This window comes from Vidua macroura, chromosome 1, assembly GCF_024509145.1.
Source record: "Vidua macroura isolate BioBank_ID:100142 chromosome 1, ASM2450914v1, whole genome shotgun sequence".
NCBI classification, from domain to species: Eukaryota; Metazoa; Chordata; class Aves; order Passeriformes; family Viduidae; genus Vidua; species Vidua macroura.
Genome location: NC_071571.1, coordinates 2,132,728 through 2,159,195, shown reverse-complemented (window position 1 = coordinate 2,159,195; position 26,468 = coordinate 2,132,728). Strand labels below are relative to the sequence as shown.

At 50.3% G+C, this 26,468-nt stretch overlaps 1 protein-coding gene across 1 annotated transcript in view; it reads left to right on the top strand.

The window, feature by feature from the left end:
* WNT9A (Wnt family member 9A) overlaps nucleotides 1-25,943 on the top strand; it is a 55,019-nt gene extending 29,076 nt beyond the window's left edge. The window contains exons 2-4 of the mRNA XM_053996509.1: nucleotides 9,084-9,343; nucleotides 15,160-15,422; nucleotides 25,334-25,943. Of these exons, the coding sequence (XP_053852484.1) occupies nucleotides 9,084-9,343; nucleotides 15,160-15,422; nucleotides 25,334-25,807 (997 nt within the window). The 3' untranslated portion in view covers nucleotides 25,808-25,943. The remainder of the gene's footprint in view (nucleotides 1-9,083; nucleotides 9,344-15,159; nucleotides 15,423-25,333) is intronic.
* The last annotated feature ends 525 nt before the right edge of the window (nucleotides 25,944-26,468 follow it).

Sequence of the window (26,468 nt, the reverse complement as noted above, 5' to 3'; positions counted from 1 at the left end):
TCCAGCCCTGGCTGGATCTGCAGGATTTGGTCAGGCCTTGTGTCAGGAGCTTGAGCTGTAGAGAGCCAGAAGGACGGGCAGGAGGTTCTTTGGGAACTGGAATTCCTTCAAATTACCCTTTTGAAGGAATGTCCTTACCCCCTGTGTGGTGTTTTCCGATTTCTTTCTTGGTAAACCTGCTGGAATAAATAAAAAGCAGCATCAGTGCAAGAAGCACAGGGAACAAATATTTATGGGGCTTTTGGGGCTCTTTGTTTAGATTTCAAATGCCAAGTATCATTTGTTCTGTGCAACTCTTCCCAGATAAGGGAAGCTGGTGAGAAAGATCATGAACTGGGATTTTCTTTGCTTGCAACAGAAAATCAAAGCTATTTCTGCAGGTTTATAGATGACATTTTGACTTCTAGGAATTTGGGATTTGTGGTAGGAGCAGATGGATCAGAGTTTCCTTGGGGCTCAAGTATGGCACGAGAAACTCAAACCACTGAGCCCCTGAGCCACTTCTTTTGGTCTCCTGTCTTTAAAATCTTGTATAAATTCTTTTCCTGTGTTCTCTCACGTGATCCATGACATTTGTGGTCCTTTCCTGGTCCTGAATCCCACCAAAAACTGCTCAAAAGCAAGGCAGGGTGATGATGCATATTTTCTGTAAGTGGCATCTAGAAATGTCCTTTGTCTTCTATGTCATTTTTTGGCCCAATTTTAGATTAAAAATCACGGAATATCTTGAGTGGGAAGGGACCTGCAAGGATTGAGTCCAACACCTGGCCCTGCACAGGACACCTCAAAAATCACACCCTGTGTCTGAGAGCATGAATTTCTCTAACCCTGTGTCAGGGATGGAGCTGAGGTCCTGAGATGAAAGGATATTCAGTTGTGTAAAAAAAAAAAACCCAAAACCCACAAACTATTCCCCCTCCCCGAAAAAAACCCTGAACAAAAGCCCCAATATTCTGAAAATATCTCTCTCTTTGGGGTTTTGATTTTTTTACCCTCCTCTCTAGACCATGTGGAGTTAATGGGTTAAAACAAACGTTTTATTTTCTTCTCTGGGTTAATTCTTCATCTTCCATCACACTGCTCCCCCTTTTCCTGCTTCCCTGCATCAAAACTCCCAGCTCCTCATTGCCTCTGCTGCAGCAGGCTCCAGGCCAAAAGACATTATGTTAGGCTAAAAAATAAATTAAATAAAAACAAGCAGTGGCTGGACAAGGAGCAGGGGTTTGGACCAGGGGTCCAGGAGCTGTCCAGCCAAGGAGGGGATGGTGTGGGGGGATAATTCCTGGCACAGGCTGCCAGGGGCAGAGCTAATGCCTCTTAAATCAGCAGTGAAAGCCCCTGTTGCTGCCTGGCCCGTGCATTCCACTGGCACCGTTGGGTTGAAAATCCTTTGTAAATCTCCCTGATTGCTGTTTCATTCTTGAGAGGATGAAGGGGAGAGGAAACAACCTTTCCCTCCCCGCCCTCTTTCTCTTTGCTTCTGCTTGTTTGTGGACAGAGTGGGTTGTTCCAGGGGAATTAGATCTTGGGGATGAGGTATTTACCTAAAATCAAAATGTCTTTTGCTCTGATGGGCTGGAAAATTCCTCAATAAGGTTTGGTGTAAGAAGAGGAGGGGGAAAGAGGAGAAATTCTTCAGCCTTGTGGTTCAGGTGCACCACCAAAGACCCCAAATTGATTCTTTCCTCTGCTGTGGGATCTCTCTGAGTTTGGAGAGAAGGGAAGGCACATCCTTCCTTCAGTGAGTTGTGATTCATAGCCTGTGCAGGCCTCCTGCTTTGCAGGAGAGGGGAATGCTGCAGCAGCTTGGAGGAGTTCCTCGTGGTGCTCCTGATGGCCACGGGGCCAGAAGAGCTGCTCCTCGTGGCACCTCCATGCCATAAAGTCCTCTGCAGGAATGGGAACATCTCCAGCCCTCCACAGCTGAACTGACTCGCATCTTCCCTACTCATCCTGAGAGATTTTTTTCCTTTGTATGTTACATGCCAAACTTTTTGGTAATTTGTCCAGGGGAAGGTGAGGGCGTGTTTTGGCAGGAAGTCAGATGAAAGTTTATTTATACCTGCAGCAACTGTCCTGTATCTGGGAGAAAACCATCCCATTCCCAGAGAAATCCCTTCTGAACTGATTTAAAAACCTGCTGGTTGGAGGAGCCCAGTGTTCTCCCCAGTAAGGCCTGGGGAAATCCCTCTGTGTTCAGCAGCCTGGAGAAATCCCCAACTTCCATGTGAGCTTCGTTTACGTCTAAAATGGGAAACTCTGTGGTAGCATCCAAAAAGAACTTTGGGATCAGAGTGGTTGCTGAGTGCTGGAAGCATTCAGGAAAGCTGTGTTGGAAAGGGACAAGCTGGAGGTTTGCACCATTGGTTTCTTTTGTCCAGAAGCAGCCGTTGTTTTCCCTTCTTGCTGGATGCTGGAATAACTCTGGGTGAGACCCAAGATTGTGGATGCCCATCCTGAGATGCTCAGAGAGGAGGCTCAGGAAGCCACTGTATGGATCTATGCAGGCATGGTTGAAGAAAGCTTGAATGATTGAAACCTACAAGAATCTGCACCTTTTTTTCCTAAAAAAAAAAAAAAAACCAAAAAAACCCACAAAAATCTGTATGAGCAGATTCCACAAGGAGACTAGTGGAAAAAAGCCCCCCAAAAATCTGTTTGAGCAGATTCCACGAGGAGATTAGTGGAAAAAAAGCCCCCCAAAAATCTGAGCAGATTCCACGAGGAGACTGGTGCCTCCTTCCCTGGTAAGTGGGATCTGCTGGGCTGGAAGTTCCCCTGTGCTGTCGCTTTTGTCCTCTCTCCTCCTCCTTCCCATTGCTCAGAGGCTGATCCAAGGATTTCCCTCTATCCTAAAATCCCAGAACCTTCCACTAGAAAAACCTATCAAGCACATGCTCTCCTTTGGAGCAGGGCTGTGGGGTTTGGCTGCTTCTCACCTGGATGCTGTGAGCTTGGAAGGCCCTCTCACTACTACTTTGTGTTTTTGGGAGTGTGTAACGTTGTAGTAAGCCCTGTGAGGAACAATTGAGGGAGCTGGGGGTGCTCAGCCTGGAGAAAAGGAGACTCAGGGGTGACCTCAGCACTCTCCACAGCTCCTGAAAGGTGCCTGTGCTCAGCTGGGCTTGGGCTCTTTCTCCAGGAGCTGACAGAACCAGAGCACACAGCCTCGAGCTGCACCAAGGGAAATTCAGGTTGGAGATCAGGAGAAAGTTTTTCACAGAAAGGTGATAAAGTTCTGGAATGGCTGCCCGGGGAGGTGGTGCAGTCCCCATCCCTGGGTGTGTTTAACAAATCCTGGATGTGGCACTGGGTGCCAGGGTTGAGTTGAGCTGTTGGGGCTGGGTTGGACTCGATGCTCTTGAAGGTCTCTTCCCACCTGGTCATTCTGGGAATTCTGTGATTCTGTGTGTGTAGTAGCCTCTGTGTTGGAGGCTGTGACTCCTGTAGAAGCTGCAACTGAGATTTGGGCACTGCTGACTAAGGAGGAAGTGACATTTGAGAGGTTGTCACCTAAAGGAAACTCTGGCCAGGCTATTGAGAGGAAGATAAGGATCAAAACAGCCATTGGGGCGTAATTGTGATGGGAACTGCTGAGCTCTTTGCTGGAGTTTCCAATTGCTTTGTTCTGTGGTCTCCCACAGCAAGGCCCCATTGTTTGGGGACAATGACAGGGAGAGGTGAGCCCAGGGCAGAGCTGGTTGGGAAAGGTCCTGAGGGAAGAGAACATGGCAGGGCCATGAGGGATGGTGGAACTTGCAAAGATGAGTTTTAGCAAAGCTGGGTTTCATTTCTGGCTGGGGTTCAGCTCTGTCTTCTAAAGGCCTGGGTGGTTTTGGATTCCCTCAGGCTGGGAAAAACACTTTTCCTCCTGTCACCTTCCTTGACCCTCACAATGTCACAACATCCTGTCAGGGGATCACTGGGAAAATTACAACGGGAAAGGGATGAGGTAGAAGTGGAGAATTCTGACAGAACAATCTTTGTGGACACTTGTTAAGATTTCATTTTGGAAGCCTGAGGTTTGGAGAATCCACAGCCTTATTTTTCTGTAATATAAGGAGATCTGGGATATTTTAGAGTTCATGTGGGCATTTTAAACTGTAAACATTTGAAAACCCAAACAAGACAGTGCAGAATGAGGTGGTTGAGCCTTCCATGTCCAAATATAAAATATTCTTCTTCCAAATATAAAATCATCCTCTTCCAAATATAAAATCTTCATCACTCACCCTGAAATTCAGATTTTTTTCCTTGGACTTTTGGGTTTTTATACTTCAAATATTCAATAAGCTTTATGGGAGAAGGAGTGTGATAAATCAATTTGGAAAAGATTCACAGCGTGGGAATGTGATGATGGGAGAGAGAGAGAGCAACTGGAAGTTATTGGGTGCAAAATAAAATAATATAAGTCTGGTGTCCGGCATAACTCAGGCTCCTTGAGCTGTGCAATCATTAATTTAGGTGTTGTTGTGAACACTCGTGGTCAAGTTGTCAATTTTCCAGAAGCTTTTTTAATTATTAAAGGAAAAGTGGTGGAAAGAGAAGAAAAAAGGCTGGAAGTGTGGCAATTCCACAGGAGAAAATTCACGTGGAAACTGGAACTAGAATCAATTCAGTCACTGTACAGATGGACCAAAGAGGAATTTCCTAATCCAGGAGGAAGTGGGATAGGAATGCAGTATTTCAGCAGCCCTGTCACTCCAGACGGGAATAGCAGAGGGAGCAGCTCGCCTTGGATCCCATCTCCAGTGGCACTTGCAAAGGAAACTCTGGAGCACCTCAAAAATGAGGGTGCACTCACAGGTCTGTGTAGGTGCCTTAAATCTGCCTCATCCTGCTCAAATCCTCATCAGGAAAGTCCCCACTTAAACGAGGGAAAATCCAGGGCCACTGATGGAAGTGTGAGCTGATGAGGCCATAAAAACTCTTGACCCCTGAGATGAGTGGGAAGCAGGATCTGTCTTGAATTGCCTCTTGGAAGGGCAATAATTCCATGATGTCAGAGATAAAACTTGGCCTGTGCAGTGGCCAGGGCTCTGCTTGGGATCTCTCCCAAGTCCTTGGGTGATTGAACTCCAGGAAAAAAAATGTAATTAGCAATGTTTGAGATGAAGTTCACAACCAAGGAAGTGACACCAGTAGAGTGTGTACAAACCAGATGGATCTTGCTTTTTCCATCAATTAATGATAGACCTTCTGATTTCCTGGCTTCAGACTGGTGGAACTGGAATGGGAATAGCAGAAATGATGCTGCAAAGGTTCCTCTCGGCGTGGTGGGTGTGGCACAGGGCAGCCAGGTCCTTCCTGAGGTTTGGATGTTGCACTCAGAGCAGAAATTGGTTTAGGTCAAAACTGATTAGGTCAAAAACCACAGATCATCCTGAGCTGGAAGGGACCCACGGGGTGCAAAATTCTGAAGCAGAAATTCAAAATCCTGAATTCTATGAACAGTCTCTTGACTCTGGAGGTAAATGTTGCTCTCAGAGTTAACTTCCAGAGAGGTAAAGCTTCCTGGGTTGTGTGCAATGAGCTGTTTGCTCTCTCTCCAGGTTCCTGGTGGACACACACAATCCTTTGGAATTTTGGAATCTAGCTTAACACGGTTTGGCTTAGAAGGAACCTTAGAGATCATCCAGTTTCAACCTTTTTCCACTTTGAGGTGTCCACTCCACCTCCCACTCAGCCCCTTCTTGGAGCAAAATAACACAATCACAGGGTTCTGGCTGGCAGTTCAATCATAAGAGCCGTGGCTTGGGTGTGTAAAAAACAAAAAAAAAAGCCACACACACACCCCCTGAAACATTTCCTTGGAAAGAACAGCTTGGCCTTTGTGAGGAGCTGAGAAAGCGTCCGACTGACACCGTTGCCTTACAGGACCTCACTCAGCTGAGGTTGCATAAAAGGGCTTTATGGGATTAGAAGGGTTCCATGCAGCAGCGTGTCAGGTGGGGCAGCTCTCCCTGGCGCTGCCTGTGCTTTGTTATTGATGCCACTCTGGAAAGTGCCACCTCACCCCTGTCCCCAGGGCCTCTGGAATGTGCGCGCGGAGCTGAGGGCCCCCGAAGGGAAAACGCGTGTGCGGGTCTGTGTGTGTGGCTTCTGCTCTTCACCTGGCAGAGTTTCTGCGTGCTGGTGAGGGAAAACCCCTTCTCCCCCTCGATTTACTCCTTGTCTTGTTCCAGGGATGCTCCTGAGCAATAGTGCAGGCGGCAATGGGCAGATCCCTGTTTGTCATGGTGTTACACGGATTGTTCTTCCACCAGCTATGGAAAAGTCGTGGCACTGTGAAGCACCACGAGTCCTATTTCCTACCATCTGCTGGTCCCCGGATCTTTATTTTGTGTGTGTTTAGGTGACTTTTGTTGGAGATACACACACGATTGCTGTCAGCAAGTTTTGGAAGGCTGATCTGTGGGAAAGTGTAATTTGAAATATCCCAAAGCCAAGCACCTGAGGGGGAAAGGTGGGAAGAGGGTGAAAATCATCAATTGCTCTGCAGAACTCTTGGCTGCAGGATCAATTCCCACCTCCCTCCTCACTCCAAGAGCCATCTGCTACAGGATCCCTGGAGCTTTTTTCCAGACCATTTAGGTGAACAATCCCCGCTCAGTTGGAAAGAAAAAAATGGGGAGAGGGAGCTTAGGAAATGCTTGGATGCCTCCCTCCCTCTCCTTTGCCAGCTGAGGGACTCTTGTGCCAGCCATGAAAGTTTGCAGGAATGAATGTTTAGAGTACCATGAAAGCCAGGAATGAACGTCCTGGAGATTTTGTTACAGATCTTTGCTCCAGTGGAGCTCAGACTGAGGCACCTCTCTTGTGAATGAGCCTCATGGGAGCTTTGGCTAACGAGGCACCAAGGCTGGGTGATGTCCCCCTCTCCTTGGGGAGCAGCCGGGACAGACCAGGAATGAAAGGGTTAAAATATGCTTCAAATAGACCTTGCTGTTTGGCCTTTCAGATTTTTTTTTTTTTTTATTATTATTATTATTACTTTGTGGGGGAGCAAAACTTGAGGGAGGATATTTTTCCATGTTTCCCACAAATCCCTCTGTGCTTTTAGCACCGCAGGGTTTTTCTGGAGATATCAATACCTTTGAATGTAACTGAAGGAGAACATTTTTCCTGCCCATCTTTGTTCTAAAAATCCCACCTCGGCCATTTCTGCTCCCTCCCTGAGATATCTGATATTAAATCACCTCATCAATGCCTCAGTAATGACTGGATCTGTACTGGATGTGCCTGGCTGGGACTCAGGTCAGGATTTTATGCCCATTGTGCACCAAGGTTTGGGAGTTAAAGCATTCTGAGTCCCTGTGCTGCTGGCAGGATGCATCTCACTGATTAGAGAGAAATACTCATTAAAACCAGCAAATCACTGCTCCTGCAGCACAGATGGGGCTTTAAGGGGTTTCCAGCAAAGGGGCTGAGGGAGTGCTCCTTTCCCATTCCTATCACCCCATTTTTCCCAGTGCTCCTGCAGCACTGGACATGTCCGAGCCCCCAGCCTTCCCCAGTGCAGGACTGCAACATTCCAGCGTGTTCCCAGTTCTGGATTTCAGCCATTCTTCCTTTTTGGCTGGGGAATGTGTCTCCAGGTCCTGTGCGAGCCCGGGGAGTGATTGCCATTGACTGTGGGGACTGGCACCTGGCCGGGGCAGGGCAGAGCCAGGAGAGTGGGCTTACAGCAGCCTGGCCAACCAAGCTCTCCTGAGCCCAGCAGATGTTCCTGCAGCCTCTGTGCTCCTGGGGACGATGCCAGCCTGGGCCTTTTCCAGCAGCTCGTCACTTGACACCGGGAACAGTCCGCTGGCATCTTTTGTTGCCCACTGTAGAGTCAAGGGCCTTGTGCTGGGAGAAGGCAGGGGAGGGAGGGGACGAGGCAAAGGGGCATGGATTTCTTTGGGTTTTGGAGGGTTTTTTTTAGGTTTTGAGCTTGTTCTGTCTTGTAAAAGCTTTTGGCAGCGTCTCCTGGAAAGTGTATCCTGCTCTCCAAGCTCGGGCTGCGGCTCGCTGGGTTTTGTGTCGGGGTCTCCTCTGCTGAGGGCAGGGTGGCTCTCTGTGCCTTCTCAGGGTGTCTCTTGGGCTTTGATGGGACAGATCATCCTCTGTCCCTTCCCAAGCCGGGTTCTAGCTCTGATTGACGTGCTAAAAAGATTTTTTTGTTGATGCCCAGGACAGTGGCAGTGGTGCTCGTGTATTTTTGCCATTCCCCAAGTTCATGCAGTGAGGCACCTGGAATGATTTCTTTTGACTTTCAGTTTTAAACACAGACCTGTGGCCATGGGTTTATGTCCAAACAAGCTCTGTGAGAGCTGTTAGGGAGCATAAATCCAATTATTTTCTCTTACCTTTTTCCTGCTGCCATCTTGCACACACACTGTGAGGAGCCCCACTGTAAAATCAAGTCCACAGGGATGCTCAGCTGGGAGATCCCAATCCCACCACTGACCTCATTTCTATCACAGGCTGTATTTCATAGAATCCCAGAATGGTTTGGGTTGGAAGGACCTTAAAGACCATCTAGATCCAAGCCCCTGCCCTGGGTGGGGATGCCACTCACTAGATCAGTTTGCTCAGTGTCCAGCCTGGCCTTGCACACTTCCCAGGGATGGTGCAACCACAGCCTCTCTAAGCAACCTGTGCCAAGGCCTCACCACCCTCACAGGGGAGAACTTCTGAGCTGGGGGTGCTCAGCCTGGAGAAAAGGAGACTCAGGGCTGACCTCAGCACTCTCCACAGCTCCTGAAAGGTGCCTGTGCTCAGCTGGGCTTGGGCTCTTTCTCCAGGAACTGACAGAACCAGAGCACACAGCCTCGAGCTGCACCAAGGGAAATTCAGGTTGGATATCAGGAAAAAGTTTTTCACAGAAAGGTGATAAAGTTCTGGAATGGCTGCCCGGGGAGGTGGTGCAGTCCCCATCCCTGGGTGTGTTTAACAAAGCCTGGATGTGGCACTGGGTGCCAGGGTTGAGTTGAGGTGTTGGGGCTGGGTTGGACTCGATGATCTTGAAGGTCCCTTCCAACCTTGCAGCATTTTTGTTTTTCCTGCCCTCACCGTGGTGTCCCTGTGTTTCTCGGCAGGCTGACGGGGAACGAACCCCTGACCATCCTCCCTCTGACCTCGGAAATGGAGGAGGCGGCCGTCAAGGCCCACTACAAGGTGTGTGACCGCCTGAAGCTGGAGAAGAAGCAGCGCCGGATGTGCCGGCGCGACCCCGGCGTGGCCGAGACCCTGATGGAGGCCATCAGCATGAGCGCCCTGGAGTGCCAGTACCAGTTCCGCTTCGAGCGCTGGAACTGCACCCTCGAGGGCCGCTACCGCGCCAGCCTCCTCAAGAGAGGTGAGTCTGGGGGGCCCCAAGAGAGGCAGATCTGGGGGAGCTCCTCTAGAGAGGTGGGCCTTGGGGGCCTCTTCAAGAGAGGTGGGTCTGGGGGGCTTCTCAAGAGAGGTGGGCCTTGGGGGCCTCTTCAAGAGAAGTGGGTCTGGGGGGCTCCTCAAGAGAAGTGGGTCTGGGGGGCTCCTCAAGGGAGGTGAGTCTGGGGGGCCTCAAGAGAGGTGGGTCTGGGGGGCTTCTCAAGAGAGGTGGGCCTTGGGGGCCTCTTCAAGAGAGGTGGGTCTGGGGGAGCTCCTCTAGAGAGGTGAATCTGGGGGGCCCCAAGAGAGGTGGGTCTGGGGGAGCTCCTCTAGAGAGGTGAGTCTGGGGGGGGCTCCTCAAGGGAGGTGGGTCTGGGGGGCCTCAAGAGACATGGGTCTGTGGGAGCTTCTCAAGAGAGGTGAGTCTAGGGGGTCTCAGGGTGCTCCTCAACAGACATGGGTCTGGGGGGCCTCAAGAGAGGTGGGTCTGGGGGAGCTCCTCGAGGGAGGTGAGTTTGGGGGGCCTCAAGAGAGGTGAATCTGGGGGGGCTCCTCAAGAGAGGTGAGTCTGGAGGGCCTCTTCAAGAGAGGTGGGTCTGGGGGAGCTTTTCGAGGGAGGTGAGTTTGGGGGGCCTCAAGAGAGGTGAATCTGGGGGGGCTCCTCAAGAGAGGTGGGCCTTGGGGGCCTCTTCAAGAGAGGTGGGTCTGGGGGGCTCCTCAAGAGAAGTGGGTCTGGGGGAGCTCCTCTAGAGAGGTGGGTCTGGGGGCCTCAAGAGAGATGGGTCTGGGGGAGCTTCTCAAGAGAGGTGAGTCTAGGGGGTCTCAGGGTGCTCCTCAAGAAAGGTGGGTCTGGGGGAGCTCCTCAAGAGAGGTGGGTCTGAGGGAGCTCCACGAGGGAAGTGGGCCTTGGGGGCTTCTCAGGAGAGGTGGGTCTGGGGGGACCTCCTCAAGGGAGGTGAATCTGGGGGGGGTTCCTCTAAGGAGGTGAGTCTGGTGGGGCTCAAGAGAAGTGAGTCTAGGGGGTCTCAGGGTGCTCCTCAAGAGAGGTGGGCCTTGGGGGCCTCTTCAAGAGAGGTGAGTCTGGGGGGCCTCAAGGGAGGTGAGTCTCAAGGGAGGTGGGCCTTGGGGGTCTGGGAGGCCTCCTCAAGGGAGGTGAATCTGGGGGGCTCCTCCAGAGAGGTGGGTCTGGGGGGACCTCCTCAAGGGAGGTGAGTCTGGGGGTTCTCCTCAAGAGAGATGAGTCTGGGGGGCCTCAAGAGAGGTGGGTCTGGGAGGCCTCCTCAAGAGAGGTGAATCTGGGGGGCTCCTCCAGAGAGGTGGGTCTGGGGGGACCTCCTCAAGGGAGGTGAGTCCGGGAGGGTCTCCTCAAGGGAGGTGAATCTGGGGGTTCTCCTCAAGAGAGATGAGTCTGGGGGGCCTCAAGAGAGGTGGGTGTCAGGGTGCTCCTCAAGAGAGGTGGGCCTTGGGGGTCTCCTCAAGACAGGTGAATCTGGGGGGGGGTCTCAAGGGTCTCCTCAAGGGAGGTGAGTCTGGGGGGGGTCTCAAGGGTCTCTCCTGCCACGATGCCCAATCCGGGCCATCCTTTGCTGGTATTGCCTCCCGCAAGGTCCACCAAGAGCTCTGTGGAAGGCTGGAGCTCATCCCTGGAAGCGCAGGGCAGGCAAAGAATGTGCTAATGGGGGTGATTTATGGGCTTGCCCTGCCTGCTTCCCACTGCTGGCCCTGGCTGCTCTCCTTGGGGGCTGGAGGTGTTTGTGCAGGTCTCTGCAGCCCGGAGCTACATTTTCTCCCCATTTCTGCTGGAAATTCAGCTGCTGCCGGAGGAGAGGGTTGGGAAGCTCTCAAAGCTGTCCCCTCTTTCTTTATTATTTTATTTATTTCTCCTGTTTATTATGCCAGTCTGTGAGAAAATAAGTTGAGAAAATGCCCTTTTTAAGGAAATAAGGCAAACCAGACTGTTCTGTGCTGTCCTCTTAGAGAGGGCAAGGGGAACCTTGTCATAGTATGGGGCAAAACCTGCAAATGGCTGTGTGCTGTTACTGCCATGGATGTGGGCAGTGGGAAATTCCCACACCTCTTCCCAGCAGCTCAGGTGGAGATGGCCAGAAGTTAGGAGCTTTGGAGGAGAAGGTGATATTTTTAGTTCTTTTCTTTGTACCATCCATAGTCCAGTTTCTTCCACCCTCCCAGTAAAATCCAGTTTTTATTTCCAGGCTGCAGCACCATTTTACAGACAGCATTTGAGGGTCTCCGGGGCTTTAGTGACTTCCAGAAAGTCCCACACTCAGCAATGGGCCTGGACCGGGAAAAGCCAGGGTGTGAAGTCTTTAAAGATAAGAGCAGAGGTTTGCAGGGCTAATTAGTGAGGAGGAGTAATTCAGAAGCGCCAGGGCTCAACTAATGCACTGTCACTGACTGGTGGAAACAAGGAAAGTCCTTATGAAACCCAAGAGGTCCGGCCAGAGCTGCAAGACATTTAAAAATATCCCCGCATGCCAGAGGAGTCCCTGGATTAGTGGTGCCTTGGGGAAGCCAAGCACTTTCTCATGCTGACACCTGGAGGCCACAGCTCGCTCCTTCAGACGTGCCTGTCCCCTGGGCAGCCCCGGCCGAGGGGCACTGCGGGGCAGCCCACAGTTAAAACCCCACGGAGACCCCCATCCATGGCAGCCCTTGTCAGGGAGCTGTGTGATAAATGAGAGCTCTGAGGGCTGCAGGGCTCTGCTGCTGTCTCATTCTGCCGTGGTTTATATCCCTGCAGCATCTCTGCCCTGCCCCCGGTGCTGTAAATCCTTCAGGTGGTGTTCCCGAGCAGTAACACAGTGCTCTGTAAATCTTCCTCCTCCTCTCCAGGAGCTGCTGGTTCCTGGTTCAGCATTGCAGCAAGTGGTGCCCCAGGGGCAAAGGCTCGCATCTATCACCCACTAGGACACAGCTTTCCAAATCCATCGCTGAGGGCTTGTTTCTTCTCCTCCAAGACTTTGCAGGGAGAAAGGAAAAAGGGGGAAAAACCCACTTGAAAAGTTTCTCCCTCTGTGGGGGAGAAACCTTTTTACAGTTTGGTCACCAGACCAGCCCTGGCTGCTGGTTTGCAACTTGGGCTGATGCAGCCCCGTTTCTTAAAATAACAGGGGATTGTTTAAGGGACTCGTTATCCTCTTTGGATACTCGTGCACAATTTTGGAAATGGCTGAAACTGGATAGCCAGGCCCGGCAGACTGTCAATGCACTGGGGCTTAGAATGCCTGCATTGATTTAAAGCTCATTATCTTGTTACAAAATATCTTGGTGCAATCAAATAGTGCGTGGTGGAGATGGCTTTAAAATCTGGCCAGAGCCAAATGTCACATGGAGCTAGTTGGGAGCTGCCTGTGGGTGAGATGATCCCCGTGCTGATGGGCACAGGGAATTTGGGAAGCTTTCAGTGGTGGAGAACAGGAGGAGTCGAGACAAAGCTGATGGAAGGGGAGAAGCTGGCAGATGGGCTGTTCCTCCTGGCTTTCTGTCAGGTCTGGAATGCCTTGTGGTCGCACGGCGCTGACTTTCTGCTGGGATTCCACAACCGCTCCGAATTCAGCGCTTTCAGTCAGGAGGGCTTCGAGCAGGGTGGAGATCTGGGCTGCCTAATTAATCAATTAAGGCTGATGGCTGTGAGTTAAGTGTGCAAGGCCATCTTGTGTAGGGCTTGGAGCAACCTGGGATAGTGGAAGGTGTCCCTGCCCAGGACAGGATGGATCTCAGGGTCCCTTCCAACCCAAACCATGCCATGATTGCAGGCTCAGACCTCCAGGGCAGGGTTTGCACACCCCATCCCACTGAGGATTCTCTGTTTGAGGCTGGTGCCTCTTTGTTCTGTGTAGCTGTGGCAAGAATTCTCCAATCCAGGAGCCCAGAAGCTTGGGAACATCTGTCTTTGGTAGTGGCATCCCTCTGACAGGCATGTGGGCAGTCTGACCTGGGATGCAACCTAGGAAAAACAAAGGATTTTAGTGAAAAAAACATAGCTTACAAAGGAAGAGAGATGCTTAGAAGGCATTTTCTACCCAGAGGAGTCATCTGGGTACCCATGAGTTTTTGTTGTGTGAATTAAGAATTCTCTCACCGCTTCTGATGAAGTATTTGGAGTGCTGAAGGTGTTTTTGGGCTGTCAGAGGACATGGTCTCACTTCAGGGAGAAAACAGAATTTGTTATTTTAACTCTCACCACTCTTTGTGGTGTCCTCAGTGAGTGTGGAGGTGAACCTTTTTTTATTTTAGTGTTGTTTCTAGTGAGGAAAAGGTTCCTGTTCTCCTTTGCCAGGTGAGCAGTAGAATGATTGGATAATTCCTACCACAATCTGGGATGAAGTAGAACCTCAGAACCCTTGGGAGGACCAAGCCTCACTCTCCTGGGCTGGATTTTCATCAGTCTTCCTGCTCCTGGGAGTGTTTTGGGAAGGCAGACTCTGGGAACGACCACATGAGTTTGCTTGGACTGTCATGAACCTCCCAAGGAACAGTTCCAAAAATGACCTGGCAGTGTCTCTGCATGTCCTTGGTTGACACACCAGCTCACAGATATATCCACTACTGTCACCATCCACTTGTGTTATTTTTGAGTGGGGGATTTCTTGAGTCCCATCCAAAGCTGTTCTGGAATTGCATCTCAAATATGCAGTCGTTTACGGCTTCCATAGCTGGAGAATGGGCAGCTATAAATACTGCCATGTTTGCTTTTTATTTCTGGCTTTTATAATTTGGATTGAAACTGTGGGTCCCTCTGGGTGTCGTTTGCCTGTCGGGGGCGTGGATGCTGCCACATCCCTGCAGGTGAGTGTGGAGGTGTAAAGAAAGGCTGTGCATGGGAGGTTTGAGGTGTAAACTGGGTTTTTTTTGAGTGAGGTGCTGTGTTGGGTGACACATCTCCTGCTTCCCAGCCCTCAGGTGTCTTCTGTCAACAATTCTGACAATCTGGAGTAGGACCCAGGGATTTGATTCAGGAGGAGAGGGAAGAATGAGGAGGATTGGAAGTCTGTGCTGGGTTCCTGAAGTTTGGTGTCCCCTTGGTAGCAGCAGTGGTGCCTCCATGTCCTGTCCAACACTTCATGGAGTCAAACAATGCTTTGGCTTTGAGGGGAACTTAAAGCTCATCCAGTTCCACACCCTGCCATGGGGAGGGACACGTTCCATTAGACCAGCTTGCTCCAAGCCCTGTCCAGCCTGGTGTTGGACACTTCCAGGGATGGGGCAACTCTTGCTCAGCTCTTTCCATTTTCAGGCAGAGGCTGTGAGTGACACAGAGTGACAGCCACCGTGCTGGCCAGATTCCATCTGCATTCCTGAATCCTAGCTTGTGCCACCTCTGTCCCTCATTCCTTGCCCTCCCCTGTGCCCTCTTCACCATCAGTGATGCAAGCAGAGCTTGCCATGCTTTGAGGGTGTCAGGAGCACGGACCAGGCTTTTCCCAGTGGTGCCCAGCAGTGCCACAGGAGGAGCAGGCAGGAACTGGTGCCCAGGAAATTCTACCCGAACCTGAGGAAGAACTTCTTTCCTGGGCAGTGACTGAGCACTGGTGTGGAGTCTCCCTCACTGGGGATATTCCAGAGCAGTCTGGATATAATCCTGAGCCCTGTGCTCTGGGATGGCCCTGCTGGAACAGGGAGGTGCCACCAACTGCCCCACTGTGCTCCCTTCCAACCTTACCACTCTATTACTCCGTGACACAACTCACGCTCTTCTCCTAATAGGTTTTGCCTCCATTTCCTGTGTTTTTTTTCCTTTCTTTAAGCTGCAATTAGAGCCTCTCCCTCCTGTCCCTGCAGGTTTTAAGGAGACAGCCTTCCTGTACGCCATCTCCTCGGCGGGGCTGACCCACGCCATGGCCAAGGCGTGCAGCGCGGGGCGCATGGAGCGCTGCACCTGCGACGAGGCCCCCGACCTGGAGAACAGGGAGGCCTGGCAGTGGGGAGGCTGCGGGGACAACCTCAAGTACAGCAACAAGTTTGTCAAGGAGTTCCTGGGGAGGAAGCCCAACAAGGACCTGCGAGCCAGGGTGGACTTCCACAACAACCTGGTGGGCATGAAGGTGCGTTGAAGGCGCCGCAGGGTGGCGGGGGGGTCACGCTGCTGTGGGGTTTTGGGGGGAATAACGCTGTTTGTGGGTGTGGAACAGGAGTGTTGGATGTGAAATGGATGGAGTGATGCTCCTTCTGGAGGGGAGAAGTCTGCGTTGTGGGATTCACTGTGCAAAACCACTGGAGAGAGACCAGAGGGAAAGAAATGGGACCAGCCAGGCCTAGGAAATATGAGGTGGAGACAAAGATTGCTGGTTTCCCACAGGGAGGAGAGGGTTTTACACCACAAAGGGATAGAAAGGCTTACATGAGGTAGGACACGGAGGAAGGGTTTTATGCTGCCACAACACGTCCTTGAGGGATGTTTCTCTTGCAGCATTTCAGTAGAATAGGGACAGTGTAGCATCTCCTTGGCCAGGTTTCTTTAACACTGGCTGGAGAAACAGCTGGCAGGGAACCAGGGTGGAGAGATTAATTTCTGGCTGATCTCAGACCTAACAGTCCCTTCAGTTTTGTCTTCTGGCAGAAACCTTTTGTGTCACCTAGAGCAGGAGACAGTGCTTGGTTGTAGAGTCCCTTTTTTCTTTTCCCATCTTTATCCTCTCTGCCTGCTCTTTACACCTCCTCTGAGGCTGCCTAGGGGCCTCCTGCCAGAATTCAGGAAGCATTTGGACAATGCTCTAGGGCACATGGTGTGATTTTGGGGTTTGTCCCATGCAGGGCCAGGATTTGGACTCGATGATCCCTGTGGGTCCCTTCCAGCTCAGCATTTTCTGTGTCAGATGTAAAGGACAAAGTGTCTGCAAGTGCTGGGTCATCCCAGCAAGGGGAAAAGGAAGAGGCTTTCCACCTTCTCCCATAATATGCTTGGCTGTACCTAGCCTAGAGTTGCTCCAACACGAAAATCCCTCAGATTGGCCAGCACAGGTGCTTAGGATCAGTGTTTCATTGCACCAACCTCCAAGGGGGACATACTGCAAGGCCAGAAATAGCCCTCGAGCCTTGTTATTGTCTGTGTGATTGGATGCAGGCTTGGGGCTGGGATGGGGGACCTGGGTCTCCAGTTTCCCAGGCAAATGCAGCCCAGCCAGTTGTGCATTCTAGGAATGGCCACCCCAGCTCAGTTGTTGCTGTGTCTATGTATAAAATGTCATTCCTCGCGACGGAATTGGGGCATCGGGGAATGCCACCAGCCAGGGCTGGCCAGCAAAGTGTCTCCCCCTCTCCCCACTACCAGATGCTCCTAGACAGCGCTGAGATCAGGATTAGAAATATCCTGGATTTAGCTGGTGTCTGGTTTTGGCTGACAGCTTTCCTGCTCTGGATTAAAGGGCTCAGTGTCTCTGAACTCCCGTGGCAGCTCTTTGACGTGTGAAACAGGCTTTGCAGGATGATGGAACTTGTCTCAACCCTTGTGTTGGTTGCTCTGTCCCGTCTTTTGGAGTTGAGTGTGTAGCAGATGGGATGGCAGTGGGGAAGGTGGCCCATGGAGCTGTGATTCCATGCTGGATGTTTCTGTGAGATGTCCTGGCTCTCCTCTCATTCCAGAGTCACACAAAACCTCCAAGGATGTGACTTTAGCTGCCACTGGCAAGTCCTTGTAGCTCCAGGAATATCCACCAAGAGTGGCAGGGCTAAAAAACCTCCCAGATGGGTTTGGCCCAATTCCCAGTGTTCCCAGTCCCAGGAGCTGCAGTCAGGATGTCCATATGGCTGAGGCCACTCTTGGATTTAGGATTTGTGTCCTTAATTATCATCTGTGCTCTACACTGCATAACTTTGAGCTAAACGAACTCCAAGGATGAGCTGGAGAGGTTGAACCTTCCCTTCTGTGTCCTGATCCTTGCGAGTTAGCTCCCAGGGGAAGATGCAGGACTCTCCAGCATCCTCTGCCTCCACTTCCCTTGGCACAGTCGGACTCTGGCCACTGGCAGTGGTTTCACAGTGTGATATCTGCAGCTAAACAGCTGAGTAACAGTTGTGACGGTTGTCCAGACACCGAGAGCCCTCCTGGCAATCCAAGTCACAGACCTCTGCTGCAGGTCAGTGATCCAGTGTTCCTATTTTCGTCCACCCACACCGTGTCTGTCGAGCTGGGATGGCTGTCTGACAGCTTTCCTTTGCCCGTTTGCAGCAGCAGTTGAAATGATTTCTGTGTTTGTGCTGCTGGATGTAATAATTCATTGTGGTTGAAAGCCAAGCCAAGCAGCCCACCAGGCTCACAGCATCACCATGGAGCTAGGCAGGGAGGGAGGGAATGTTGAGGAGGAAGCTTTCAGGAGCGTGGTGGTAGAAGATCAGGAGGACACACATCTGTGTGGTCGGGATACGTGGCCCTAAACCCCTGGCACAATTCGGTGTCACTAAGATGATGATCAGAGATGAGGACCCAGGCTGGCTTTGTGACTACAAAGTCAAAACTTGCAGTGCTTGCTTCAGATTCCAGAATACTGAAACCAGTTTGTCCCTCTTGATGTGGTGGACGGGTTGTCTTTGGCACTGCTTGCTCTCAGGTGTGGATTAATATCAGGTTTGGTCTCTGTTCTTCCTTCTGTTCCCACTGCAAGTGCAGGGATGAGAGGATGGAGGCTGAGAGCACTACTGCATTCCTTGCTGAGTTTATGGATATTTTCCTTGAGGAAGGTAGTGAGTTAAAGATGATTCTCAGCATGTTTTCTGTGTCTTCAAAGAAGCTGCTCACCAACCAACTCCTGTCGTAAAGACTTCAAAAAGACTTTGCCCTATCAAGTAGGGTTTGCTCACCCAGTGACTGCAGCAGTCTGAAAGCACTTTGGACTAACCTAGCATGGTTATTGGAACAATAACTCATCTGGATTTGATTTGGGGTGGATCAAAGGCAGTATAGGAGTGCAGACAGCCTTGATTTGTGCCATTTGGGAGCTGAGCAGCTTGAGCTGCAGTTCTTGCAGTGTGTGGATGTGTGTGTTCACTGAGGGAGTGGAGAAGTCTCTACGAATGATACAGCACAAGCTTGGTGGTCTCTCACTGATTCTTTACGTGTCATTTTTCCCATCTAATTACTCCCAACCATGGCAAAACATACAAATAGTCCCTTGAGACCCAGCAAAAAAAAAAGGACCTGTGCTGGACTGACTAATTTGGCAAGCAACCCTCTCCCCTCCTGGTCACCACACCAGTTTCTCCATGGTGTCACACCAGCAAACAATCCCTGTATTTCTGCGAGGGTGACATGATCCCATCCCGCCTAGTTTTAGTGTCTCTTGGTAGACGTTCTCATTTAATTATGATTTTACTTCTGCTTTTTACAACCTTGATGGGCTGCCTGTAATTTTGCTGCCACCAGTGAAATAATCACTGAACATGTTGTGCCCGTGGTGGCTCACCAAGTTATATGATATGACCTCAGTGGTTAATGAAAGGGTGAGCTTGTCTAGTGTGAGGATGAGGTAATTAGACCAGGACTTCTCCAGCCTTCTCTTTATTGAAAAGCATGAGCTCTGAATAGACCACTTATTAAAAAAGCAATTTCCCTTCCTTTGCCAGATCTACTCTCCCTCATTCAGCCATTCTTTCCGAGGGGTCTTGGGTGGAGAGGGTGTTTTGGGGGGAGATGTGTGTGTGGAGGGGATGGGGGAGAAGTCAACTGTATTAAAGCTCCGTTGCCAGCAATGAAGTTTGAGTCATATTAAATGAAGCCCAGGCAGCCTTGCTAAAGCTCTCATCTTCTCTCTGTCCTCCCCCCTTTTCCCCCTTGTACACACAAGTGCAGCCCTCTTTTGTAACCCATTAATGAAAAGGCGGAATATTAGAGCACTCAATTAGTTCCACTGGGCTTGAGTAAGTGATGTTTTAATTAAATTTGCCCAGTTTCTCAGCCAAGTATCATTAAACATGACTTTCCAACTCCCTCTCTGGAGCGTTGCTAAGTTTCTTAATCCCAGGAGTGCTGACCTCTTCCAGAGGTATGTCTGGTCAAGCATGTCTTACAGATCCAAGGGGCACAATTAAAAGGGGCTGCTGTTACCCTAGGAAAAAAAAATTATCATGTTCTTATTGCCTTTTTCCTTCATCCTTCCAGAAGGAGGGACAAAAACCTTTGCCTGAAGTCCGTGTATAACCACAGTTGTCTTGAGAGCCAAGTGTTTAATACAAAATTATGGGGATGTAGAGATGGAGAAGAAGAAAAGATCTCTCTTCGAGCAGTTTCCTGCTTTGAAACTGGTTCCTTTCATGAGGCTTCATTCATCTTTTTTTGCACAAGATGCTTTGGTCTGCACAGAGCAAGTGTTTCTGAAGGATCACAGAATCCTGGAATGGCTTGGGTTGGAAGGGACCTTAAAGGTCGCCTTGTCCCAGCCCCCTGTCATGGTCCTTGTCACCCTTGTAGGCTTCAAGTCCAGACCCATCCTGAGACAGCTACACCTGAAACCATCTGGGATGCTCTGGAGAGGATAGTGGGAGGTGCCTGGACTTTCCCTTGCTGTTGACTTGCTTATTTTGGAATTCCATCTGAGGAATGGCTTTTCCCCCCCAGGCGGTGCTGGCAGGGATCTCTCTGGAGGGCTGGAGATGCACTCTCCATATCAGGGAGATGTTTGCCCAGCTATCATCTGTCTGAGGAACTTCATGAGCTATCACATAACACGTTATCAGAGCATGCCACCCTCTTCATTTCTGGAGCTCTGTTGGGCAGAGGGGGGAAATTGAGACCCAGAAAGATTAAGTGACTCACTAAAGGTCACACACAGGCGGAGGGAGGCACAACTCTCCTGTTGCAGAGACAGTGTTTACAAGCACTGACCATCCAGTCTCACACAGTTCCTGCTCGTTAACACAGTTCCAGTCCAACTCCAGGTTTTGCTGCACCCTCGTGATGTGTAATTATTGCTATTTTGGAGCTTAATCCATTTGGTGCATGCAAAAAAAAAAAAAAAAAAAAACCCAAAAGACATAAAGCATCCTTTTTGGCAGTTTTTTAGGGATGTGTTTGCAGTGAGAAATGGGGCATCACATGTTTACCAAGGTACAAATCAAACCCAGCAAATAACAGCCTGAGAAGAGCTCTTAATGTACAGATCAGTTTTCAGGGCCACCACTGGTATTAATTGCTGCAGGTTATGACAGGTAGGAATGCCCAGGCGTGCTCTCTGGATTTTCCTCTCCTTTCAGGCTGAGAATGGCTCAGCCAAAGCCTTTCTTAGGCCTGGAAATCAATACTCTGGAAAAAAATTGCTTGCTGTGTCCCATAAGTGATTGCAGTTGGTTGTTTATGTGGAGCTTTTTTAGCATGGGAAGCACGCTAGGAATACTAAGCATGGGGAAAATACTTCTGAAGTTCTCAGTTTTAAGTGGGGTTATGTTGTTCTATGCTTAAATGTTTGTGTTTTAATACCTATGTCACTAAAATATGAATGTTCCTATTTTTTAAAGAGGGGAGGGTGGTGGGAGGGGAAAACTGTTCTGAAAAAGCAGGTTGAGAACAGGCTGAAGGGAAGGGTTTTTAACAAGGTGGAAGAAAAAAGAAAGGACAACTTCTGACAATCTGTGAAACTTCTATAGTTCAGCCAGTGTGAAGGGACAAGTCTGGTCCAGTGGTTGTGTGTGGGGACCGTGGCTGCTGTCCAAACAAACACTAATACTTGAGCTGAGAGAATGACTAAGCCTATTTAAATTGAAGAGGGCTCCGTACACGGGGGATGGAGGGGATCAGATTTGTGGGGAAGCATCCCAAAGCCCTTCCCAAAGCCAGGCAAGGCTTTTCCCTGGATGAGCTGCCTGCGAGGAGGGTTTGCTGCCTCCTCTGCCCCAAACCATAGCGAATGGTTTGAAGCCTTGGAGCCGCAGCCCAGCCATGACGACAGCGGAGCAATAAGCGAGGAATTCCCACGGCCGGGTGTCCGCCCTGGGCTGCTGCTGCCCAGACGAGAGTTGTCTGAAAAAAAAAAAAAAAAAAAAACCACCGCCAGAGCCCCGTGACCCAGCTGGGAATGAATGGGAATCCTGTCCTCGGCGTTTCAGCTAAAACACTGAGAAATTGTGTGTTGCAGCATGTCTGAGACTGATCATGATGGGGGCACTTAGTCTGAGCTTCGCGGCGCACCATTGTTGGGAGGAAGGATTACATGTTGCATAGCAATGCTCTGCTGTGATCCCTTTTCCCCATGTAAAGCCAGTTGGGAAGGCAGTCCAGCAGTGCTATCTGGTTTCCTCCGAGCAGGAAAGCCCCAGGAAAAATGGCTCTGTCTTGCTTTGTGTTTTCCTCATTCTGCGTTTGTCAGTGTTGGGTGTTCTCACGGCAAGGTCAGTGGGAATTTGTGTTCCTAAGTCAAGCTAAATAGCGCAAAAATCTTTATTTTCCTCCCAAACCGTTCTGAGACTTCCAGACCAGGTGGTTGTTCAGAAGAGAGTGGGAGGACAGAATTCCCATGTGTGATGCCATCCCTGACCCACCACTTGTCTTTGTTTGGCTTTGTTTTCATGGTAGGAGCTCTCTACAGCACAGAATACAAAAGGAAAGTTCCTTTTTGCTGTTACTCCTGTGTTACTACAACCCTACTGCTCTGTAGTAGCTGTGGAGTTGGGGCCATGGGGAGCATGAAATATTTTGTGCCTTGGATGGAAGCTGAGCCATTCTGCTTCACATCTGTGGCAAAGGTGCAGGTGGCCACATCCTTGGTGTGGATGAAGTGATCATTCAGTGGTGTGTTCAGAACAGCTTCAGGTCTGTGTAGGATGGAGGCAAATCAGGCTCTGAACTGTGATGAGTCTTGAAACGAAAGCAGGAGCTACTACAGCTCTTGAAATGTGATTTTATGTGGTCAAACCTTATTCTTCCTCATCTAACCGAGAGATTTTTGGGAATAAAAGCGACGTTTTTCTACCCTGGAAGCCCCTCCAGGTTTGAAAGCATGATCCAGACATTTGTCCCAGGATCCAGCCAGCAAAGCTTTCTCCAAGCAACCTGCTGACTTGGATCAGTCTTGCTCTGCTTCCTGAAGAAATGAGGTGGATTTAAGTGTCTCTGACAGGAGCTTGCAACAAGAGGAGGAAAGGTCGTTGTGGAAGCTGGGGAGCGGGACGGGAACCAGAAGGGCTTTGCCAAGATTCATTTTGGCTCGTGGGTGGTTGGGGCCCGGAGGCAGCAGTTCCCCATCACGCAGCGCCTCGAGGAGCTGCAGCGTGACTGACAGCAGCAGGGGAGGCTGCCGGGGCAAGGAATTTTTCTAGGATTTTCACTCTTGCTGCCTCGTAACATTCTTGAGCCCTTCCCGGTCCTTCCAGGAGAAGGTTTACGGGGCGGTTGGGATGCACCGCACTTGCACGGCAGCCATAGGAAAATCCACACGCTGGATTTCATGAACTGGTGCATTCATGGGGATAGGGACAATGGAAACCTTTTATGCTTTCGTCCACCAGAGCTGTCCCAGCCACTGCCTAAGAAGGAGCTAGAAGCATGTCAGGAAAATCCAGACTGGGGTTCATGTGGAACTCTGAGCCCAGATGAGGAGAATAGAATTAATCTACCTAAATGCACTTATTAGTACCCCTTGAGAGACCTTTATGCTGCTGCAGGGACAGCTGGTGTGAGGAGAATGTTTTAAAGCACCTCAGTTAGTGCTTGGTGGAGATATTTAGACATCTGAGTTTGGCCCAGACGGTGGGATTCTGCTCACAGAATCCCCTAAAGTGAGGTGCCTCTGTGTGGGCTTGGTCCCCAGGCTCCTGTTGGTGATAGAGGTGTGCTCAGCTGTCAGTGGGAGCCTGGAGAGCTGTTCAGTGGAGCAGGTGTTTGCCTCACTGCAGGGTCCTCTCCTGCTTTGGCTGCCCTGACTGCGATGAGAGTTCTGAGGTGTTTCTCCAACTGAGGTGTTTAAACTCAAGTGTTTGCCTCGGTGAGGTCAACCCTGGCTGGCTGATGTGATTCAAGTGCCTAAACCTACATGCTTACACCTGACTGAAGGTCTTGTGCCATCAGCCAGCTGCCAATCCATCAGGATCAGGTTTTCCAACACGTGTTGGGCTGTATCCACCAGCCTTGGCTGTAGTGCTCCTGCAACGTTAGCACTCCCACAGAGCTCCGGAGAGGTGGCTCCTGACAAGAACAGCCCCAGCTCCAGGTTCCCTTCCTGAGTTTCATGACCCTGTCTTGTTCAATCAGCTCCAAGTCCAGGAGCATGACTACAAGCTGAGCCAGTTCCCGTTGGTTTCTTGCTTTCCCAACTCCTGTGCAATGGGGTTGTCTCCTTTTCCAGGTGGAGTAGATGCAAACGCGCTGGGGGAGGAGGAAAGGTTGAGGAAAGCCTGAGCTGATGAATGACTGCAGTGTGCAGCCCTTTCCCAAGTATCCCAGCAATTTCTGCCCGGTTTGCTGATGGTGTGGGTGTGAAATCACGTGGAGGAGCTTTGTTTCACACGATCTCAGCTCTCACTTCTGGACAAGCAGTGAAACGAGACTTTACACGAGGGAGGGGACGGGTGAGGGTTGGGGTTTTTCCCCCGCCTCCCCTCGGTGTTGAAATGTGTTCTGCACGCTCTTGTCTGACATTGTGGGATTTCTTGTGCACTTGGCGAGACACTTTGGCACACAAAGCGTGACAGCCCTTACCCAAGCCATCCCAGCTGAGCGCTATAACCAGCAACACATCTCCCCCTGTAACCCGTCACCGCTTCCAATGCTACTGTGTATTATTGGATTGCACTTGCAAAGGTCTTTGGCTGTCACAGGAATGAAGTGTGACCATTGGACAGGCTCTGCTGAAGGCTGCATTATGCATATTGTCTTTCTAAAAATGTTTCTGGAATATCACAATTGGGCCAGGCCCCAATTCCGAGTCCATGACCTATTGCACGGTTGCACATGGGGCTCAGCAGGATTTGTGCAGCCAAATAATTAAGAACCGGATGGTCAGGAAATGGACTGCAGCCAGTCCTCTGCTGTCAGGAGGCCACAACATAGCCAGATGCCATCATGGGCATGGGGGGAGGTTGTTTTCTTCTTTTTTAGGTACCGTAGATGCTCAAAAGAAGAGCACTTTCAACAGTACTTTGGTACCTTGTCAGGACCCAGCTCTGTCAAGCAAACTCTGTTCTCACCTGCTGTTTTAAGGGGTGGTTGTACCTTACCCATTTAAAGTCAACAGAACCTCTGTTTGGGGAAGGGGCAGGGTGGGAGAATTAGAAATGCAAATTTGTGTTTATAATCTCTAGACAAAATGTGGGATATCTATGGCTGTCCAAATAACATCTCTGCTCATGTGTTGCCCATGGAGGTACCCCCAGTGTAAATCTCTCTCTGGAGAAGGGGAGCTGGAACATTCCAATGCTGTTTCTGAGATGGATGTGGTTTTGTGCCGTGAAACTTCTTTATTGCAGTTGATTTGAAAAGGATGGGATCCTTTGCTTAGCATCAGTCAGTTGATGATGCTAAACTAAGATTACTTCTGCTTGTAATTCTGCTTGGGTTTTGGGTCCTGTGGTATGGAGAAGGTTCCTATTATCCACACTCCTGTTCTGGAGCATGTGCCACCCCACCTCTTTCCACTAAACCAACTTCTTCCACTTTCATATCTTACCTACTTATTATTGACAAAATAAATAGGTGTTAAAAGATGTATTAATCTCTTAGTTGTATCACAGTTTCAGATCTCTATCTACACGATGAGTGGCAGCACTGGACAATAGTTGTGCACCTTTCTAGTATCTTTAATTAGCCAATTAAGCAAGGTTTTTGCAGGTGAATGTCATACTCTGGGAACTAAGAGCCTTTTGAAGTAAATATTTCCTGTAGGATGCGTTTTCTGTCTGCTTCCAACAGATATGTTTTGTATTGTCACCAACTTTGTGTCTCTGAAGCGTCTTCTAGAAAATGTCGTGTTTTACTTGATGTTTTGATTTCCTCCGCCATGACTGATTCTCTCTGGGGCCGTGTGTGTGTCTGCAGGTCATCAAAGCCGGCGTGGAGACCACCTGCAAATGCCACGGCGTGTCCGGGTCCTGCACCGTCCGAACGTGCTGGAGGCAGCTCTCCCCCTTCCACGAGATCGGGAAGCAGCTGAAGCAGAAGTACGAGACCTCGCTCAAGGTGGGCAGCACCACCAACGAGGCCACGGGGGAAGGTGACATTTCCCCCCCTAAAAAATCCACCCCGGGCCACAGCGATCAAATCCCAAGGACTACGGATCTCGTCTACATTGACGACTCCCCGAGCTTCTGCCTGATGAGTCGGTATTCCCCCGGGACCTCGGGACGGAAGTGTTACAAGGACAAGAACTGCGACAGCATCTGCTGTGGCCGGGGCCACAACACGCAGAGCCGGGTGGTGACGCGCCCGTGCCAGTGCCAGGTGCGTTGGTGCTGCTACGTGGAGTGCAAGCAGTGCACCCAGAGAGAGGAGGTTTACACCTGCAAGGACTGACACAACCCGCGGCCTCTGCTGCACGGCCACCCCCGGGGATGGGCCAGCTTGGAGAACTGCCTATGGAGACAAACAGGGTTTGATTGACCTTCTGGCATCTGGAAGCTATGTTGAGACATAAGCACTTTGTAGGGTACAGGTGACCCAGCTGTGTTGCTGTTTTGTTTTGGGGTTTTTTGTTTTGTTGTTTTTTGTTTTTTTTTTTCTTTTTTGTTTTGTTTTGTTTATCCTGTAGACTGAATTTTCATGAGGTCCAACCATGTGGAAATAAGTGCCTGTCACACTGGGGTTAGACACCAGTTGACCTTCACCTTCATCGTCTACGCAGTTTGGCGGATCATTTCTCCTTGGAACATTGTTTCAGCCATCCTCCATGAACTCCTGGGCTAAGAGATTCCCTTTGGCATGAATATCCTGTACTTCTTTATTCCTGGAGCTCACCCAGCTGCTTAGAGAGCTGAGCAGATACAAAAGATCTTTCCGCTTTGAGTGTGGTGGTGCCGGAAGCGGACATTTATTTCTCCTAAAACTGGAGCGGGATTTGTAGGGAAAGATGGGTTCTTCCAGTGGAGTTTCTGCACATGGAGCAAACCAGGCTCTGACAAAGAGACCCACTGGGAGCATCAGCTCTTTAATGACAGCTCCGTGTCCGCGTGCATCG